At 42.4% G+C, this 17363-nt stretch overlaps 1 protein-coding gene across 1 annotated transcript in view; it reads right to left on the reverse strand.

Moving 5' to 3' along the window:
• The window catches only part of TTC27 (tetratricopeptide repeat domain 27), a 31037-nt gene extending 14904 nt beyond the window's left edge, over positions 1 to 16133 (reverse strand). The window contains exons 1-9 of the mRNA XM_078858188.1: positions 15838 to 16133; positions 11918 to 12101; positions 11579 to 11708; positions 11339 to 11473; positions 11118 to 11220; positions 10363 to 10527; positions 9322 to 9455; positions 8767 to 8879; positions 6175 to 6241 (exon numbers count right to left, since the gene is read on the reverse strand). Coding sequence (XP_078714314.1) covers positions 6175 to 6241; positions 8767 to 8879; positions 9322 to 9455; positions 10363 to 10527; positions 11118 to 11220; positions 11339 to 11473; positions 11579 to 11708; positions 11918 to 12101; positions 15838 to 15892 — 1086 coding nt within the window. The 5' untranslated portion in view covers positions 15893 to 16133. The remainder of the gene's footprint in view (positions 1 to 6174; positions 6242 to 8766; positions 8880 to 9321; positions 9456 to 10362; positions 10528 to 11117; positions 11221 to 11338; positions 11474 to 11578; positions 11709 to 11917; positions 12102 to 15837) is intronic.
• Between the last annotated feature and the right edge of the window lie 1230 nt (positions 16134 to 17363).

A 17363-nucleotide genomic window follows, 5' to 3' on the forward strand; every position in this document is an offset into this window, starting at 1 on the left:
TTCAATGCAATGAAGGTTCTTTTTTTATTTTTCCAAACTGCAAAAGTTGACAGTTGGACTTGGTTTTCACACCAGTACCATTTGCCAGATTTCTGCTTTTACAAATTTGTGAGGGCATTTGTGAATATAAAACAGGAGCCATGGCAAGCCTCCAGTGATGCATTATGGCAAGTCCTCAAAACTGTACAAGCATACATATTGTAGTCACGTTTAATTATCGTTTATGATAGTTTTGGCTTCTGCTGATATAAAACACTTGATAACAGTGCGAACACATTTCACTAAATATTTTTTAGAAACCCAAATGATACAAATTACAAAAAAAAACATTGTTCAAACAGAATAAACTTGCTAAACTCTACCATGCTTTTAAGTGAAGCTATTAAGTTTTATCCTGTGCAGATATTGCGGCCATTAGTCATGCATGTGACAACCATCTAACCAGCCTGCAGAATCAGGACCCCACGTGTAGGCTGGAAAGATGCCTGCACACGGGCACAACAGCCAAGTCCCAGGATTCCGCACAGCCAACCCTGCCTGAATTTCAGCCACCACTGGTATATGGAGAGAAGCAGCCGTACGCACTACAGTGCTACTGCACCCAAAACAAGATCAACATTCCAGGCAAGCATACGGAGGCACGTCCTTGCCCTTTATAGGCGGTGGGCATGTAACGATAGACAAGTTTTGCAATTTATTCAACAGATGCATTGCGTATTTAGTCTATAATCGCGTGTGGAACTCTGCTCTCCCTAAAACAGCACGTTTTGCAAGCTACCACAACTGATGGATACACCACATCCAAATGCAAAGTAACAAAATAACCATTATAGGAGTAACATCCTGGGTATCCAAAACCAAAAGGAGTGCAGAAGATAACACATGCTCTGGATTATGCCATTATGACCAAAATAAGCAGGACAACAGGAAGTCAACACTAAATAGAAGCAAATAAACACTGCTGCATGTTCCAATAGCATCATTTGAATTTCTGTGCATAGAATGTGATGTCACTTCGACGAAAGTACACTTTAGTTTCAGTTTTTGAAACTGAACATACATCTAGTGAGGGGCTTTACTCGCAAAAGTCAAAAGGTATACAATGAGCCATCTACTGTGCTATTCGGATATTTATTGTTTTAGTTAATGAACCTTAGAGTTTGTTTCATAAACTATACCAAAACTGAACGCAATGCTACACAGGATGATTACAAAAGTTTAGATACGGGTGAATTATACCGACTATAATCACCCAGGAATGTCTGTCCTGAATGCTCGTGACGTCACTCCACATTGACCAGCCCCCCTAATTAATATTCATGAGCAGGTGACGTCCTCCAAATGGAGACGCCCCCACCCATCCTCATTAATAATCATGAGTGGGTGACGTCACTCAATATGGAGTACTCCCCCACACCTCACGAATAATCATGTGCAAGTGACGTCACTCCACATCGAACAGCCCCACACATTAATATTCATGAGCAAGTGACGTCCTCCAAATGAAATAGGCCTGTGTCCCTGCGCCCTGACAAATTGCACACGAATTGATGCAATGAATATCACGTCGCGGTCTGCTTTTCGCTTGCAAGTTTCAGATTTACTGCAATACACCCGTCCTTGGACGGAAAAAGGCTAGTATTATGTCTGCTGCCACCTTGAGGAAAAGTAACTCGCAGCATTTTACATAATCTGTAATTATAATAATGGCTTCAAATAAATTGACCTCTGAACAAGTTCAAATAAAAAAAATGGCAACTTTTAAAATCAGAAATGACCTTTTTTATATATGCTGCTGAAGTGGAATTATTTTAAGATGGTATGTTGGTTTCCTCTGTTCTAAAATAAGCAGTGACAAGTGGGAGTGCTGGCAAAATGACAGTAACAATTTGCTTTTGTTCCTGGGTAGTGTAATTTCCTAATTGCTTATGCCTAAAAAGTACAGAAAATGGCTATTATGCCCCACAAACTTAGCTTTTGTGAGCAGGACAGTGATATTTTGAAATTTAACTATTTTCCAGAACATTCCAGATAGATTAAGTGCTGAGTAAACTTGGAGTAACTTCTAAAACATTCTAGAACTCTCCAGTAATATAAATAGAAGTATAAATACAGGGGCCTTAAGCCCACCAGTTCAGTTTAGTTCCAGCTGCCGAAGTGGATACATTTCTGCATTTTTCCGAGATGGCATCAAGAGGCTGCAAGCATCCGGCAGATGCGTTTTGCTATGTCTGCGGCCAATTTATCAAAACAAGAAGCATCTGCTAAGATGTGTCAGGCCTACAAGACATATTTCGGCATGCCTGTCGGGGATCAAGACAAACCCTGGGCACCTCATTTCACCTGCGAATGCAAAAAAAACTCTGGAAGGTAAGATGGACAATTGTTGCTCTGAATTTGATGTTATTAAATTTGTTTAAACATTTTAATTGTAAAAGTTTTAATTTAAAAATGTTTTACAACTTTCAATGTTATTGAAAAAATATATCATATATGAAAAATGTTGCGAGAATCTCTTACACATTAGTCATGGGTGAAATAAATTTATTTTTGTAGGATGGTACAGAGGGGAAAAGAGTTCGCTATCCCAAGAATTTGACGGGAACCCACTGACCACTCAAGCGACTGCTACTTCTGCATGGTGGACCCTTCCAAACGTCGTACTGGCAAGAATGCACCTATCACGTATCCGGACCTTCCTTCATCTATCGCCCCGGTGCCACACTGCCATGAACTCCCCGTACCCACTCCTCCGGAGAGAGAGCAGTCATCTTTAGAAGAGAGCAGCAAGTCAGAGAGCGAGGAAGGCGTTGTAGATCCAGATGACAATTTCAGGTGGAGCCGAGGAGAGAAACCCATACTACTCCAACCAAAAAGACCTCAACGACTTGATCAAAGATCTTGGTCTCACCAATTCCAATGCTGAGCTTTTGACGTCTAGGATCAAGCAGTGGAACTTGTTGGATGAAAGTGTGCAAGTCGTAGATCAGAGAAAGCGTCACCAACCTTTTTGCAGCTTCTTCACCCATCAAGATGGGCTCTGCTTCTGCCACAATGTGACCAGTCTGTTCGAGGCAATCGGAATCACCTGTAACCAGAATGAGTGGCGCCTCTTCATTCACAGCTCACCCGTCTCTTCCCCTGGCTCACTCGGTGCACCTCAAAGAAGATTACAACAGCATCAAGACCTTGCTGGAAGCCTTGATGTATTTTGAGTACGGCTGGGAGGTCATCGGAGACTTCAAAATGGTGGCATTCCTGATGGGTCTCCAAAGCGGTTTTACCAAGTTTCCCTGCTATCTTTGCCTTTGGGACAGCAGGGACAACAAGGCGCACTACCACAGGTGGGACTGGCCACAACGGACCGAGTTCCCTGTGGGGAGGAACAACGTCAAGTAGGAGCCACTGGTGGATCCCTGGAAAGTGCCGATGCTACCACTGCACATCAAATTGGGCCTTATGAAATAATTTGTCAGAGCTGTAGATAAGGAGTCGGCAGCCTTCAAGTATCTTCAAGACTTCTTCCTTAAGCTGTCTGAGGCAAAGATCAAAGCCGGTGTCTTCGTCGGACCACAGATAAAGAAGATCCTGGAGTGCAATGAATTCCCCAACAAGCTCACGAGTAAGGAGAAAGCAGCTTGGGACAGCTTTGTCGCAGTGGTTCGTGGCTTCCTGGGCAATCACAAGGTCGAAAACTATGTGGAGCTGGTTGAGACTGGTGAAAAACTACGGCATAATGGGCTGTAGGATGTCCCTCAAAGTCCATATCCTTGATGCTCATCTTGATAAATTCAAGGCGAACATGGGAGCGTACTCGGAGGAGCAAGGCGAGTGCTTCCACCAGGATATACTAGACTTTGAACGCCGCAACCAAGGACAGTATAACGAGAACATGATGGGAGTACATTTGGGGGCTGATTCGTGAAAGTGATTTACAGTATAATCGTCCATCTCAAAAAACTACTCACTCCTAAATCTTTTGTAGTCATTTTTGTATTACTTTAGTATAAATACATATACATTTTTATTCATGTTTTTTTTTACTGGATGTGAATGAAAAGACACAAATTCGCCCGTTTTCTCATTGAAAATAGGTAAATTTCTAAATATTACCATCCTGGTCACAAAAGCAAAGTTTGTGGGGAATAATAGCCATTTTCGATACTTTTTAGGCATAAGCAATTACGAAATAACACTTACTACCCAGGAACAAAAATTGTGTTACGTAGTGTTATCAAGTTCTCTATGAACGACACAAGGTTCTACATATGAACAATTAAACCACGTGTTCAAGAATTTCCACGGATGAAAAATTGCAAGGCTTATGCTGTCATCTGTAATGTGCTTCAAAATGATCTCCTGACAATCTTGTGGCTTTCAACAATCTTTTCATATAACATACGTTTTTTTTCCAGTAGGAAGCAAGCAGAAGCAGTCCAAAAATCCCTTAAAGGAAAGTTTACTTTTATTCACACAATGGTGCTTCGGTAACAAATCAGATGAAATTCCAGGTATACTTGGCCAGGAAGCAAGCGGACCATTGTATAGCCGAGCTTGGCAGCCAAGTACAGAATGTACTTTTCCAGGTTGGAACTGCCTGTGTCTGAATAAATGCCAAACGTTCTTGGACAAGCGTTGATTTATCTTTGGTTTTGCGTTTAAGGATTTCTGCACTGTGGCTCTGCCACTGTCTGGATGGCTCTGCCACCCAGACAGTGTGAGATCATGATTCATGATTCGTTGAGTAAATCGCAGATTTGAATTTTTCAAAAAGACACTTTAGGTAATAATAAAAAAATGAACTATTAAAAACAATTACAACTTAGTTTATAAACAAAGCATTCTACTTTCATCAACTTTATTACAAGATATATATATTCATTGCAATAAAATATAACCAAGGGCCTAGGGTTCTAAATACAATCTGAGAAACTTTAGTGTTGCGCCACAGACAAATGCACTGCTGACAGGCACATAGCAGTCAAGATAAACAACCTGTCCCATACCTTTTTATTTTTAATACAGCACACAACCATTCTGCTAATGAGTTACCAATGCAAACACTAATGGGCTAATGAAAACACTTTGGCTGCTTTACCCACAGAAGGCAACCACAATCCTTTTTCTTGTGCACTGAAACGATATCAACCATTGACATGAACAAATTATGGAGTGTTCAGAAATAATTAACAGTGTGGAGGGGTCCAGAGATTCAGACAGTGAGTCACTATTAACGATGCCTCAAGTCTCACCTTATGCCTTGAGTATTTAACAGTGGAAACATAAATGATTTTCCAGTCTAGACATATTGACTTCCTGCATTCTTTTTTTATATTTCCACTCTTAAGAAAATCATGTTGTAAAATGAGAAAAATAAATACTATTTAAATAAATACCAACGTGTTTCGTTTGTTTTGAAAACAAACTCGCAGTACTCTCTTTATAGTGAAAACAAACAAGCACACGCAACCACATTACGCATGGGAACAGAGATGTACTCACGGACACATACATAGACACATATGCGCGCGCACACACACACACACGGAGGCATACGAGATAGACAAACCAGGCAGGACAGCCAGCGCTCCTTGGCTGCTGTCCCCAGGCTCAGGAATTCAGACAGCAACGTGAACAAAAGAACATCTCAGGTCTAAGAAAGCAAGACGAGACAGGAAAAGAAGACAGATTAAAGCATAGCTCAAACTTAAGGTAAAAAAAATATCATAACACTTCCTTTTTAAGCATGAGACTAGTTTTTTTTTAACCAAGCCTTCTGGATTCCTTCCAGGACATTCTAATGAAAGTATTTACATTGCAGGATGGACTCCATTAACAGAATACCAGCTGCCTGTTTTGGGGTTTTTTAAAGGTTTTATTTTAATCAACTCGGTGTTATACAGTAATTATGACCGACTTAAAATGCGTAAACTTCTGGTATCGATTTAACAGGCTGAGAAAAGGTCAGATGCGTGACGAGACATGTCATTCAGGATACCTGTGCAAGACCTCCAAGAACGCCGTCTAAAAACTCTAAAGATTACGTCGTGAGGTAACTGTGGAAAGACTTCAGCAGGAGATTTTCTTTAAAAAAAAGGAAATATTTAGAAGAATACTATGCATAATCAGTGCTTAGAAGGAAAAAAATGCGAATGTTATTCGAGGAAGACTTACCGCAGCAAATGCAGAAATTTCCTCTGTTGTTAGTCGATGTACAGGACTGTTCTTCTGTAAATCCGTGCTGCCAAGAATGTGAGATAATACATCTATGAGTCATCATAAAAAAAATTCGAACTCAAAACCGAGTAGGTAGTTAAACAGTATTTTAGTAGTCGCTACGGCTACAGACTCAAATGCAATGTGCCTTACATTTACAGTGGCAAAAATGGTCTTTATTAATCGTAGCAATGGTGTTGGTTTGACTGCACAATGAAGCCTAGTTTTGAAAAAACCAAGGTTTAATGGTTCAGATAAAAAGGGCTTTCAATACTGTCTTAGATTCACTTAAGAATCTTCCAACAGAAGCATAATTGAATTCTTATAACTAAATAGCATAAGTCTGGTTCGGACTTCAAGGCACACAAAAATTCGCAGGGGAAATGGAAAAGCAAAAAAAACCCAAGGTAAATTTTGGAAATTCTTTACATCTTTTCTCATGACTCCATCATTGTTCGACTGTCAAGAAAAGTTAATGCTGAAAAGCTGAACTCTGGCAAGTTCGATTTATGCTGGTAAATGTACACACATGGCAGTGGCCTCACAAACGCCAAGGATCAGCAATTCCCTTACGTGTAGTTACTGTCACACTTGCCGTTGGTACATGACACATGATGCTTCCTGCTCAAGTTGCTGAAAGTCATTAAAGGAATATTTCAGCACTAGCAATACCTTAGCTCACGCAAAGTATCAGGTGTAAATTATAGTTGTATTATGCTGCAGTAAAAAGCGTGGATTAAATCGAGCAATGCATCCATTCGACTGAAATACAAATTAACAGCCAGTTTCAGCAATAGTCTTCTAATTTACCAAATCGTCTTTGTTGAACTCTATGTGCATCATTGCAAAGCATTTGCTTTTCAACATCATGAAAGCCCAGCTGGCACATAGTATATATACAACAAAAGGACCTTGTCAAATTGTGACTCTACCGTCAAGTTAACGAGAGATGTGGAGTTATGCTCAGGAAGTTGGGCCCAAAGCCATGTGCCCAACACCCTCTCTACCCACGAGACGAGCTCACCTACACATGTGAGGCAGCAAAGGCATGAGAAAGGGAGCATAGGTGTCAGCTGTCAAACCCATTAGAGAGAGCTCACCGAACAGGCAGAGCCATACGCCACGGCCCTCTCTTGCTATTTTAACAAGTGCCCTTTACAGTACTGGAAGCTGGCCATCGTCAGGGTAAGCATAATCATGATACTTTTCAAAACCCAGTCCATTATAAAGTGACCTCTCCCAAGCCTTGGTGCCACAACAAAGTTGTACCGGGAATTGCTACCATTACCTTCGGTGGCCATTAATGTGTCAGTTGCAGTTAATCGCCAGTTATTTATAATGTTTAAAACTTTAACATGTATATTTGGAAGTGTTATTTTGAGGCTGACTGTTTCTCGTTTAACCTATGAGTGTAAAATGTGCACAGTTTGCTGAGTGGATTGAAACACACATATTTTACGCTTACATATACTTTAAATGAAAGTTAATCAAATGTTGTGACCCCCCTGTTTTGACCACCACAAGTTTAATTAAACACTAGGCTTAACGTGCAGCATGTGGAGAACAGATCTGAGCATGCTCTAAGCAGGACTAGCTGTGTTCCCAATAAGCAATGACCTAAAATGCTACAATTGTCAACAGGTATGAGATTGCTACTTGTCTTGACTGGCATAAAGGTTTAGAGAGATCCAGAAGCAGAACAAGACACTACAATATGCAATAAAGAACTACACAATTCTACTGAATTATGCAATACCTCTTTTCATGGTAAGTGTCACCTTGTGTGTGGTTCTGTCAATCCTACTTCTAACAGGAGCCCACAGGGTTGAGAGGCCCTACCTTGCTTTTATCCAAAGTCTAGCACAAAAAAACAGTGCCTATACTTTGCATACCATTGTTTACTATCATCAGCACAATCATGTTATGTTAAATCGGTATATTCTGCGTGTTTATATCAAGCTAAAGAAGCAAAAAAAATGGCACATATGGGGTTTCATCAGAGGTAGTTTAAATACATGCAAATGAAATCGTAACTGGCTCATTTACAATGCGGTGCAACCATACAGCATGTAATGAAAACAAATTAAGAAGCAATCATGCCTATTCATGCAAAATCTTGCTTCAGTTTTTAAATAACATTTTGATTTTATTGCCTCTTCTAGATTGGTATTAAAATTGTCTCTTTACGATTCAGCACGCACACATACAAGTTGCTTTTATCCAAGGCAGAATTTTACGTGCCGAATGGATACAAAAAGTTATTTTCAGCATTGACTTTTCTTCCCGCTCATTTCTCTCGCTAAACCTTCCTCCTGGGAAACTGCAGTAAAGACCAATTGTGCAGAAACTTCTGTGCTCCACTAGAGAACCTCCAAATCACAAAAAAAAACATTTTGGACAAAACATCAGCTCTAAAGAAAACAAATCCTTAAGATGTTGTGCCATTTAAAATGTTGATATGTACTTTGTGATTTGAAAACACTGTTAAAGCCAACATTGAAAAGTAAGAAGTGTCAATGAGGCTAAGAATGCATTCCATGAGAACCTCACCATACACCCAGAACCACAGCCAACTCCTCAGCGCACAGCTCAGGCATGTGCACCTCCTCCGGATGGGCGAGCTTCACCTTGTTCAGTAGAAGGTCGTCACCCAGCTGAACATCCTGTACACACACAACACAGCGCAAGCAGTACCGTCAGAGCATGCTGTCATCACCATAACCATCATCATCATCATCGTTATTATGAGCAATCCACAACATAGGTCCAGGTTGCAACCACTCACCAGAACATCTCATGCATAACGAAGTTCAAGTTTGGGAGTAAATGTACTTTATATCTGGCTGAAACAAACTTTTTTTTTATAAACTAACACTACAACATTTATATTAAAGCATGCTTTGAATAGTTAAAACGTATCTGTTATTTTATTTCATTTGCACACATCGATGGACAAAACACACACGTTGAAATGTTAAAGCAAAGTATGAGAAGGTACATGAAGTAGTCTGCATAATAACTTACCGCTAAAATGCTACCCCTCTTGGTGAAGTGCATCAAAATGTGAATTATAATAAAATGCACATGACAGAGCATGTAGAGAACCTTGGGCATGTGCTGTGGTGGAGTCGGGCTGGGGCTCAGCACACTCAGTGGAAGAGGGTTGTCCTCCCTCTTCACCTCCACCATAAGCTGGGCCACATCTGTCTGCTGAAATTGGGTGCGTTTTCCGAGGGCACCTGCACCAGGGAGGCAGAGGAAATCCAAGCACTTCAACGCACCTCATGTCAAGGAACATGATAACTTTTTTTTATATTCAGGGACTCCTCTACTTACGAACATTCGACTTACAAACTTTCAGAGATACGAACAAACCTGTCCGTATGTCCAGTTGGAGCTGTTCATGTTGATATTGCCTGCTACAAGTTGATATATGAAGAGAAGAAGAGAGGAACTCTGCAGACATCTCTTGGTACGTTTTTCATGGGAGTAGAGGAAATATAATATTATTTGGGTCTTTCGGTAAAGTCACGAAGATAGAAAAAAATAACGTCGTGATATTTTTATTATTTTTTATTCACTTTATCATCATTTTTATTATTTTATTGTTATTATTTTTTATATTTATGTGACTTTACCGAAAGACCCAAATAATATGAATTCCTGCAGTCACGAAAGCTTTAAGTCAAGATTTAGTAGAGAGGAAACACGAGCACCAAAGAAAATTAGCATCTACATCTGCAGAACATAAAGAACCAGTGGCATCTACATCTACAGGAGATGATGCAACTGTTAACGCCATTCACTGTGTTTAGTGTACATGCCATACAGCATTTTTGAAATCGACAGGAGTAAAGTTGGACTTACGAACAAATCGACTTACGAACAGACCTCTGGAGCATAACTCATTCGTAAGTAGAGGAGTCCCTATAATTGCATTCATATGCAAAAACTAAGTTCTCGTGGCTCGTTGTAATAAACAACTTCTTTTCAACACTGTTGCAATTGTACTATTCATCATAAATATTATGTATATTTTCATATGAGAAATAGGTTATCATATGACCCTCATATTTTTGAGTTAGGTGTTGACAAAAGCAACAGCTGTAAAACAGTTTGTAGCCATAGCAGATAATACAACTTTACCGATCAAGTTGATAGCTAAGCCAGCCATTTTCTGTGCTGCTGAGAAGCCCTCCTTGGCACGCTTGTAGTCGTAATAAAAGAGGAAGGTGTATGCAGCCTCCAGGTGGAACTGTATTGCCAGATGCCGACATTCCTCTGAGGTCTGCAACTCCTCTTCCTTACCCACTATACAAAAAACAAGGAAGATCAATACACCCCAACCTCAATACAACAATTCTGCATTTAAGAGAACCTGGTCTCTAAATTATACAAAAAAATATTTGTATATTTCCTTTCTACAAGGAGAGAACCCACCGAGATTTAAAATCTGTTTTTTTTAAGGGTAACTTGGGTCATAAGTAGCAATCGAAACAATACAAGCCTAGCATCCAATGATACATAATAACGCTGAGAGCATAACAGGCAGTACGCAATTGTACAAAACCTGAAATAGTTTGGGAAAATAAATTGGAAAAAAGTTAATTCAGGCTCAATGTGTGCATTTATAAATAGGATACTTGGGTTACTTCATATCTCTTAAAAAGTCCCTCAACATATTTATGATTCTCCAATAGTATTATTGTAGTTTAAACTTACCAAAGTTTAACTGGATTCCATATAAATAGAGCTAAATGGCAACTTCTAATAAAAGTTGACACGCTACCACTGCATCACAAACCTAATTTTAAAAGAGACAAAGCAAAAATATAACTTGGGAATGAATGGTCCCCAGAGGAGGTCATGACAAAAGATAGCTCGTGCTTGTACGGACTTGCCTTGCTCAATGCAGCTCTGAGCAGCCGCGTAGAGAACGGGAGAACGGTCACCAAGCAAATTCTGGTGCACATTAAGGCAGCGGAGTGTCCACCAGGGCGCCATCTGGAAAATTAACGATTGGCATTGTCCACATACTTCACATTCATGCGATTTGATCAAATAGTAGTGTGTAAACAATAAAAAATCATGTGTATGGGTACAAAGCAAAGTATTCATTAACCTTAAAGTGCCCCAGTCTGGCCTGACATGTCACCAGGATGGTTCTTGCCAGGAGGAGTAGGAAAGGGTTGGCCACCAGGTCATACACAGGTTCCCCATTCACCTGCAGTGCTGACAGTGTGGCTTCTGTGAATTTCTGAAACGGTCATTTGATCCATGGATTAGAGGTCGTACGTTAAACAAGATAAATATCATGCATTGCACTGCACATGATTAGATTGAAGTGTACATGTGTTCATACCTGAATTCCACATTTGTCCACAGCAGCAGAAAATATATCCGCTGGGATGATATCAACCGGAGGTCCTACCCAGTTAGACTGCACAAAGAGCTGCAGACATGCCACTGCACTGAAGAAAACTACACTCTGCCTGAAATAAGAATACATCAGTAAATTATTAAAACCAAATCTTTAATAATTTTTAAATTAATGAACCCAATGGGCATAATTAACATTTACGTGTAAAGAATATATATTTATGAGATATTTATGAGATATGAGAACAAAATGTTACACCAATGTGCTCTTTGTTTGAAAAGTGGGGAAAAAATAACTGTGACATTTGTAAATGAAACTTACTTGTGAATGTCATCATCCTGACCATTTTCAAAGTAGCTGCCTATGAGTTGTTCAAAGTAAACATCCAATGTGGCATCATCTGCATATGGGGCCTGCCCATCTGCGAGGACCCGCTGCACCAAGGGGTCATGCAACACAGCCTCAAAGTTGCCCTCCAAGAGATATTCAGCAAGGTGCTCCAGCTCTGCAGGAACACAGAGGCCTTGTTCAACAATAAAATGGAGTTCAACGTAAACGATACATTTGCCTCGTAAAATGTTTCGTGACACCTTAATTTTATTTTTTAAAATAAGCATTTTAAAAGTCCAGTAATGTGTAAACATTGTGACGTGTTCACATTAAATGGCAATATCCATTGCCATTTAAAACTAAACATGTACATACTACAACTGGAAAAAACAGTCGGGAGTAAATTAACAGGCTGCAGGAAGTCTTACATTAATGCAACACTGAAACATGGATACATTCTAATTACAAAATAGAGAAATGCAAAATCTTTTTCCAAACATTTAATTATTTCTGACATGGAACAATGCATCTCTTTTGTTTCCTAAAATTATATTAAGTACATACAGTTGCTCCATGAGTTTCTAGGCAGCGCTGTATAAAGGATGATTAGTTTCAATAACATTACAAACATTAATTGTGACAAATTGAGCAATATCATTTTCAGAATTTCTATTACACCCAGAGTATTGAGTAAACACTTCACGATAGTAAACATATATCTAGTTTAATACGACTATCAATGAGATAATATAAAATGGGAAACAATGTGTAATATAATAAATGCAATATTGACATGGTCTCTTAGTATGAAAACATCCAAATGCAATCAAAGTCTATAAATGCCCTTCAATTCAGATCATTTATATATTTTTTACATCCGTGTAAATGAAATACTGTAATACAATTATTTATTTTGCCATCTGCAATGCTGTAAATAGAATGCACGTAGAAGCATGTGAAATATAAAATTCCTTGTACTCGATTCGACTTCAAGATTTAGCAATAAAAACTACTTTAAGTTCATAAAAAACTAAAAACATTAGGTTCTAGTTGTCTATTAACACATTCCTGCGGAGGGAGCTGGTAGGAACGTTGGGTTGCTCGATCAATGGCCAGGGTCAACGGCGGCGTGGTGTATTCCGCAAATAAGGCCGACTGTGAGGGCAGGCACAAGCCGGCGTGAGTAGGTTAAACGTTGAGTTTTATAAGGGCACCACGGGGTGACCACCCCCTCCCCACCCAGCCCCACCCCTCCCACCCCCCACCCAGCCCCACCCTCCCCACCCAGCCCCTCCCCACCCAGCCCCTCCCTCCCCTCCCAGCCCCTCCCTGCACGACGGACGGAGACAATAATCCCCTGTGGGCTGGTGGAACCAGTGGGTTCCTACCAGTATCATGAAAGATGTTTCAAAAACTGGTGAGCGCATGACAGCAGCCTGGGTCAGACTGCCACCTAGTGGCGAGCTCAGGTTTAGCATGACATGATACAACGATGGTGTGGAAAGCAATCAGCAGCAGAGGGGGCAATGGGTTTTGACAAGGGTCATTAACTCGGTATTGCGTCTCCACAATCGTGTATCTACTGCAGATAATGCACGGGTACGCGATGTCATATCTGTGAATTCATCATGAAAATGAAATTGCTTAACCAAAGCTTGATTTATTTTGGAAAGAAAAATGTGAATACATTTTCATCTTCTCCTGTAATTATTATATTATAAAACTGCAACTTCTTTGGAGGGTGGGAGTCTTAGTTTATATTTTCCACAGTAATGCACTACTTTCGTAACACTGTACACCATAGGATCAACATTTAAACGCAGAGTGTTTGGTCAACCCAAACTTGGATATAGATATATTTGTAGATACGTTAAACATGGAATACACTTTAAAATGAAGCCTTTTCTCCAAACGCAATGTGAAGACGTCAGCTCGGGTGCTGGTTGAATCGGAGAATATATTAATCATAACCAACTCCGGACTGTAAATGTGGTTTAGTCGTCAATAGAAAACAGACAAATGTTAAGCTCATAGATGTAATAAGAATTAAAGAAGTGGCATAATGTGGCTTCTTGTACGCTGAGAAAACCAATGACCCGATCCTCGGTAAATAAGCGATCGAACAGAATCATCTAAGGGATCAGGACCAGACGACAGCTTCCACAATAACTCAAGTATGGGTCGAAAGTAGGTGCAGAAACGGGGCATGTTATTCTCCTCGTGAAAAGCTGCCTTCAGTATCATCATTCACACATGTCAGGGATTGAGAGGATGTTTAAATATAGAGTCTGATGGAAAGAATGGAATCACACAGGGTTGAAGAGAGGATGGGGGAAAAGGGCACGGAGAGAGATGGAGAGCAAGGTCGGGAAATCATGGGGTGGAGAGGTATAAAAAGAGACATGGAAAAAAAAAAGGAACGGAGAGATGGACGGATAGAAGGGGTGAAGAGGCATTGAGAGATATTGAGATGGATGAAGGCAGGGAGGGAAGGAGGAGGAGGGATGGAGCGATGGGAAGAGGACCATGCAAGGCACAGCGAGATGAAGACAGGGAGAGAGACGAGGCCGGTGTTCTCCGGGCCTCTCGCCAGGGGTCCTCGCTTCGCCGCTCCGCGCACCGCGCACCGCGCGCGGCACCAACGCGACTCTGCTCATTAACGACACGAAACGTTACTTAACACCAAACCCCACGCACGATCTACTCACGGCAAATACACACATGCCACGTTAGAAACTGAACGCGGAGCGTATTGCCAGCTCTGCTATCCACGCCGAACACATCAGAACGCTGCCAATGACCCGTTCATTCACCCCGAAGGCTCGGATTCCCAGGGAATCGGAAGACTCCCCCCCCCCCCCCGATTCCCGTAACCTCTTTGCGTGGAGAGGGAACGTCCAAGCCCCCCCCCCCAACCAGGTACAGACCCCAAGGCGCCACGGGGGGCTTAAACACCCTGGGGGTTCCTGGACACCAACACACGGACTCCCGAAGCCTGACACCCGTCACGGCCGACACGTGGCCACTGCCGTCTACTCCTTGCCGATGTTGACCCGGACCCCGAGTTTATTCCTGACCTTGACCCCGACCTCGGCAGTGACCCCGGCAGTGCTCGGCTCGCGTGGAGCCGCTGCTGATCGAGGAGAGTGGAGGAAGCCGATCGGTGTAAGTGGCGTCGAGTTTTGCAACGTGGAAGAACATGGACCCACGGATGCCGATGGTGATTATGGTGATAGTGACAACGACGACGGTGATGGTAATGATGGTGTGGATGTTTGTGATAGCGATGATGCCGATGGAGGTGTGAGACGCTTGATGATTGATGTAGAGATGATCTCTTGATGATGTGTGAGTGATGTCGAGATAGGAGCGCACGTCACCTGCCAGGTGACGATGGCAAGGACGCCGAGTGGTGGTGGTGGTTGTTGTTGTTGGTGGTGATCAAGTTGAATATAAAGATGCAGTCGACGTGCCTCACACCGTACCGGGTTGCGCGATGAAACAGACGACGACGATACTTGAAACGATGTTGAATTCTCTGAATAATTCTGCTCGTCGCCTGTCGCGTTACGCGGCCAAGTTTGTAATGAGTGAGGTGACGCGCGTCATAAGTTGATGATGATGGTGATGATGAATATGATGTTGGTCACCATGTGTGTGTGGAGGGGGGGGATGCTGATGATCATGCCGCTGCTACCGATGACGCTGACGAACATCGCACCACAAACCACGCTACGAGACCAAGTTTGTAATGAAGCCGGTGGTGACGTTGCTCACGAAGTTGATTCTTACGACGCTGACGATGTGCGCCGATGATGACATTGCCGCTGCTGCTGCCAACGATGACTGATGATGTTAATAGGGATGATATCGACAACGACGACTGTGTGTGTGTGTGATCAACTCCCCACCTGCCGAGACCTCTGCTCCCGCCGGGAGCCGCCACGGGCCGCCGCTTGACCGCATCGCCGCCGCTGCCGCTGCCGCCGCCGTCTTCACGGCCACCCCAAGCGACCAACAACACCCCGAGCTGCTGTAGCGCGGCGCCGAGAGGAGCTTGAGGAGGAGGACGAGACGAGGAGGAGTACGATGATGATGATGATGTCGAGACGTGAGAGAGGAGAGAAGCGAGGCACAAGTGCTCGCCCTAGCGCACGGCTAGCGACAGGCACCGCGAAGCCATAATGCGGCATGTGCGCGCGCGCGGCATTGTGGGGCCGGGTTAACCCCTTCCGCTCCCCCCACCCCCTCACCCCCCTCACCAGCAGTGCCCAACGTGAGAACGGCCACCACGCGCCAAGCAGCGTGCACAGGCTGGTCCACATGTCTTGTGACCCCCCCCCCACTACCCCAGCCCTTTACCAGCAGTGCCCAGTGTCAGATCGGTCACCAAGCAACGTGCACAGGCTGCTCCACATGTCTTGTGACCCACCCCCGCCACCAATGCATAGCTTGTCAACCACATATGGTTTACCTGTATTCTTGTACAGGGAAATTTAGTTTTCAGGTCTTTACGGCGTACAGACGTTTCAATACGGGCACTAATTTTTTTTTCTATTTGTCCATAATACAGAGTTTTTGGGTGAGATTGCGTAAATATATAAATGTGTCGTTAAACCCGCCACCACCCGACACAGCCAATTAGTAAGGTTTGTCACGTAAACAGAACATGCCAATTCGTTACTAGTGTAGTGTAATAGCGCCGGCTGGTGACCAGCAGCGGCAACTGTGGTGGACAAACAGTACACACGCCGGTGAGCATAGACACGGCTGCGTGTCGGCAGGGCGGAGGAATTGGGGCAAGGATCATGGAGGGCCCTATCTAGAACCCCCTGGAACCTGCTAGTGGTTCATATTCTTTGGTTCTTTCGGTAAAGTCACGTAGATAAAAAAAAATAATAATGAAGTGAATAAAATGAAAATAATACAAATAATAAAAATGCTGACACTTGGGCCACGCCTATTTCAAACCTTTACAAACTGCTTTAACTCAAGATTGACTTTATAAACAGCTTGTCTTTAGAGGCTAACCCCCTTTTCCTGATGACGACCGCTTGTGTTGCGATCGAAACGTCGTGGTTTTTATTAATTTTATTACTTTCATTTTTTATTCACTTTATTATAATGTTTCTATCTACGTGACTTTACCGAAAGAACCAAAGAAAATGAATTCCTGCAGTCACGAAATTTTAAAGTGAAAATTTAACCTGCTCGTGGGTTCGAGAAGGGAAGCGCGACCAGGGCGGAGCCAGGCCTCACTGGTAGCATAAAAGGGGTCGAGAGCGGGGAGCTCGAGGCTGCCGTATTCGCTCGATATTGCGCTGCTAGAAAGTTTCTGGCTGTCTCCGTGAGCGCCGTCAGTGTTAGAACGGAAAGTGTTGTGCATTGGCTAGCGACTGCAGAGTGTGTGCAGGCGAGATCGTGTGTTCAATAAAGA

Source organism: Lampetra fluviatilis, chromosome 7, assembly GCF_964198595.1.
Source record: "Lampetra fluviatilis chromosome 7, kcLamFluv1.1, whole genome shotgun sequence".
Classification (NCBI taxonomy): Eukaryota; Metazoa; Chordata; class Hyperoartia; order Petromyzontiformes; family Petromyzontidae; genus Lampetra; species Lampetra fluviatilis.